Source organism: Octodon degus, unplaced genomic scaffold, assembly GCF_000260255.1.
Source record: "Octodon degus isolate 3935 unplaced genomic scaffold, OctDeg1.0 scaffold00015, whole genome shotgun sequence".
NCBI classification, from domain to species: domain Eukaryota; kingdom Metazoa; phylum Chordata; class Mammalia; order Rodentia; family Octodontidae; genus Octodon; species Octodon degus.
The window spans coordinates 13,085,379-13,089,609 of NW_004524591.1; the positions used below are offsets into that span (position 1 = coordinate 13,085,379).

The 4,231-nt window shown below is 40.1% G+C and overlaps 1 protein-coding gene across 1 annotated transcript in view; it reads left to right on the forward strand.

Moving 5' to 3' along the window:
- The window catches only part of Nupl2 (nucleoporin like 2), a 46,044-nt gene extending 41,840 nt beyond the window's left edge, over positions 1–4,204 (forward strand). Inside the window, exons 5-6 of the mRNA XM_023709851.1 lie at positions 1,125–1,528; positions 4,193–4,204. Coding sequence (XP_023565619.1) covers positions 1,125–1,528; positions 4,193–4,204 — 416 coding nt within the window. The remainder of the gene's footprint in view (positions 1–1,124; positions 1,529–4,192) is intronic.
- Positions 4,205–4,231: the final 27 nt, after the last annotated feature.

Consider the following 4,231-nt stretch of genomic DNA (forward strand, 5'->3'; position numbering starts at 1 on the left):
ATATATAGATATCGATATGTATATATGTACATGTATGTATGTGTGTATATAGAAGCCTTCAATAACAAGTTTGAGGATGTTTAAAGTTTACTTTTTCTCTTGAGCCTAACTACATAAAACATAAAACTTCAACAAGAGAAAAATTTTGGACTATAATTACAAATGAACTGAAATAACTTGTATGTATCGAATAACATAATTTTCTTATTCTATATCACTTCACTGTTTTGGAACTAAAAACATTTTTACTGAATAAATTATTTTTTCACTATATCATTTTATTATCTCACCTTTTAATATGCCAGTGTGAAATTGAAGATTGAACCACAGGCCTCCTACATGCTAGTTGAGTGTTCTACACTAAGCTACATTCCTGGCCCCTGAATTGATTTGTTTTTATGTTTACAAAAAAATTTAACCTAATAGTATTACTTGATATATTATGTCAACTTTAGAAGTTTAAGTGACTCAACAGAGAGCCAGAATTCTTAGTTTGTAAACATCATCTTCCTGTACAAGAGTAGGACATGGACACTGTGTGAGTTCCACACCTCCAGCCCTAGGGTACCTTGTTTATAATATAAGGAGGGGAGAGAGGCTAGCTAGAAGCTGCAGCTGCTGCCCTTCCTTTTGCTCTTCACTGTTTTCTGCTGCCATGAGCTGCTGCTCTCTGCCATGTGCCACTCTGCCTGGGAGCTAGCCAAGTATAGACTTATACCTCCACGAACTGTTGAGCTAAATAAACCTTTCCTTCCTTAATTTTGGATGTCAGGTATTTTATCACAGCAACAAGTAAAAAGTAACAGACAAAATTTGGTACAGGGAGGGATCCATTGCTGTGACTACCTGACCATGTCATTCAAAAGCTTTTGTGAATGGCTTTTGGAAAGAGATAGGAAAGTTTTAGAGATGTTGCCTATTTGCAAAGAGCTAGAATGAATGCCTTTGGCTTTTCTGTAAGGGAGATTCTGATCAGAGTTCAGAAGACAAGAATACTAATAAAAACCCTGCCTGTAAAGACCAGGCTGGAGAGGTTTCTGCCGGGAAGGACTGCATTGGTTGGACTGTGGATGATTTGTGTTATGGGTTGGCAGAAGGTTTATCTGCATTTTGTTCATGTCCAGAGACTTTGCCTGAGGGTGAGATTAAACACAGTGGAATAATTAATCTGACAAAGGAAATGTCAAGGCAATTAAATGTTGAAGCAGTGGCATGGCTATTGTTGGGGGCTTTTAGTCAAATTTATGTGGATAATCAACAGCAAAGAGCCCAGCAGGGTGACTTAAAATGTGAGTTTGTTCAGAAAAGAAGCACTAAGGTGGCTGTGGACTGCAAACATAGAGCTGACATCTCCATTGCCCAGGAGGAACAGGAGAATAGAAAAGATGTCCAGAGGGCTTTACGGGAAGTGGCAGGTCCTTGCCCTTTGCAGCTGCAGTGCCCCATGTTCCAGAATGGAAGTAGTAGCCACACCAGGTTCCAGAACGGCGCTGGCATAGAGGATTTGTTCCTTGGAATCAGGTTCAAAGTACTCAGCAATCCAGGCACTCAGTCCCTACAGCCAAGAGAGAAGGGAGCCTAGCTGCTGCTCCAGCTGGCAGCAGACCTGGCATCACCCATGTGACATTGGTTTAAAGTACATTCAGAATGCAGGTATTCTGAGGTTAAGTCTTCCACCTAGATTTCAGAAGGCCTGGGAGGCCAGGCAGTATGCCCCTTAGAGGGCAATGTGTAAAGCTCTGAGTGAGAAGTCTATTCAGTGGAAATTCCAGAAGTTTGGAAAAGCCAGGAACATGGGTTGTCTGAGAAAAGCTGCAAGGAGGGAGCAAAGCCAACCCCAGAGAAAAGCCATGGTAGCTACCAGTAGAAGTGCAGTACAGATGGAGCCATGTAAGGCTTTTGGAGCTCACAACTCATTACAGATTGCTTCAGATGTTCCACATGGAACTACAGGACTTAATGTTTGCTCTTCTGGATTTTGGACTTGCTTTGGTCCCAATGCTTTGTATCCTGCTGCTTGTACCTTTTGGAATGGTAATATTTCTCTTATGCCATTGAATGTTGGAAGTGTTTAACTTTTCATTTGTTTAGGGGCTAACAGCTAAGAGTTTGCCTTAGATCTTAGAGAAGACTTGAGACTTAAACTTTTTAGCAGTGCTCAAAGTGTTAGGACTTTGGCAATTCTTAGAGATGGACTAAAATGCCTTTTGCATAAAGGGATCTGCATGAGTCTTGGGTGGGAAGGTTTCCCAGGAGCAAAATGTTATGGTTCTAATGTTCAAGTTGTAAAATGTTAAAAAGCATATCTATGTACCTAGAAACTGGTTTAAGGAAATATCTGGTTGCCAAGTTGACAAGGGGTGGATTGTACTAGTTGATACATTGTGTCAACTTGAAAAGTTTAGAAGTTTAAGTGACTCAGCAGAGAGCCAGGATTCTTAGTTTGTAAATATCCTCATCCTGTGTAAGAACAGGGCATGGACATTGTGAGTTCTACACCTTCAGCCCCAGGATAGCATGTTTATAATATAAGGAGGGGAGAGAGGCTGGCCAGAAGTACAGCAGCCGCCATGAACTGCTGCTCTCTGCAATGTGCCACTCTGCCTAGGAGCCAACCAAATATAGACTGAAACCTCCACAAGCTGTGAGCTAAATAAACCTTTCCTTAATTTAGGGTGTTGGGTATTTTGTCCCAGCAATGAGTAAAAAGTAACTGAGACACTAATAAAAGATGTACTCCCAATTATTTTAACACCTTTTCAAAGGATTTGGTCCTCAGAGGATCTAAATTCTGTTATACTTCCTGAAGAACTATTAGATTCCAATTAAATTTCTGGAAGCCCCACATTTGAAATGGAATCGATACCCAGGAATTCTTTTTTTTATGCTTGAAGTCATCCCTGCTGTAAAGATGATAAACTAAGTTTCTTTTTCTTTGTCCTCAAATTCTTTTTTTTTTTTTAATGTATTTAGTACAGGGTCTCACTACATAGATTGGAATCACAGTGATCCTCTTGTTTTCAGCCTCCCAAGCACTGGGATTATAGGCATGCACCACCATGCCCAATCTCAATTGCTGTCTCAACTCACCCCAGGGGCGGGGCCAGCATGGCACACCAGGGATCAAACACTGGCCTCTGGGCTCTCTCCAAGCAGGCACTTTAGTCCATTCAGCTACCTGGCCAGCCCTTGTCCTCAAGTTCTAAAGTCTTCAATATTCCAACTTAATAGCTGAATCAGCATTTTCTTGCTTCTGTAAATCCTGCACTACATGTAGATGTCTTAGTCCATTCCTGTTGCTATAACAAAATACCTGAGCCTGGGTAATTTAGAAAGAACGGAAATTTATTTATTGCCATTATGAAGGCTGGACGTCCAAGGGTTGTTTTTTTTTTTTTTGGGGGGGGGCGTTGTAAGGAGAAGAGGTTTATTTGTCTTACCACAGATGGAGAGGACAGATGTATTGCAGCTCAAAGCTGATTAGAAGGCACAAAGTGATCTGATAGTAAAGAGAAATCTGTAAGGGGTTGGGGTAGAAATCAGTGGTAGAGACAGTGCTTAGCATATGGGAGACCTGGATTCAAGCCCCAGCACCAAAAAATAAAATTATTTAAAAGGCATAAAATGAATTAGCTAAACAGTATTATAAAGTAATGTAACTTAAACAATTAAACAGTGGTTAATTGCAATACATTAGAGTATTATGCATCCTTTCTAAATTACCTAAAAAATAGGGAATAGCTTGGGAAGTTTTCATTCTGTAGTCAGTGTGCAAAATCGTGGTGTAAAATAGCACGTGGTGCAGTGTTACTCAATTTGGAGGTAAAGTATATGTTCATGGGGGAGGGTGCTAAAACTTCTGTAAGGCTCAAGGGCTAGTGTGCCAGATATGTGCCCAGTAGCACCCTATCACACGTATTAGCTAATTTCATGCCCACAACCTTATTATCTAGGTGCTCTTAAAATGATCTGTGTTCTCTAGATGAAACCACCAGACCTGGAAATGTTAATACATCCAAAGTCAAAAAACTAGCAAATCACTGAACTGGAATTCAAACACCAGATTTAGAAGCCCAAGCCTTTAAATATCATACTATGCTAAATACTAAATTATGAGTAAACTGCTTTCTGTTTATTCTACAATATATGTACATTGCTCTTGTGATGTGTTTTCCACAATTTTCCTTTATAGGCATTTGTGTGATGAAGCACCATTTTCAGGTGACATGGA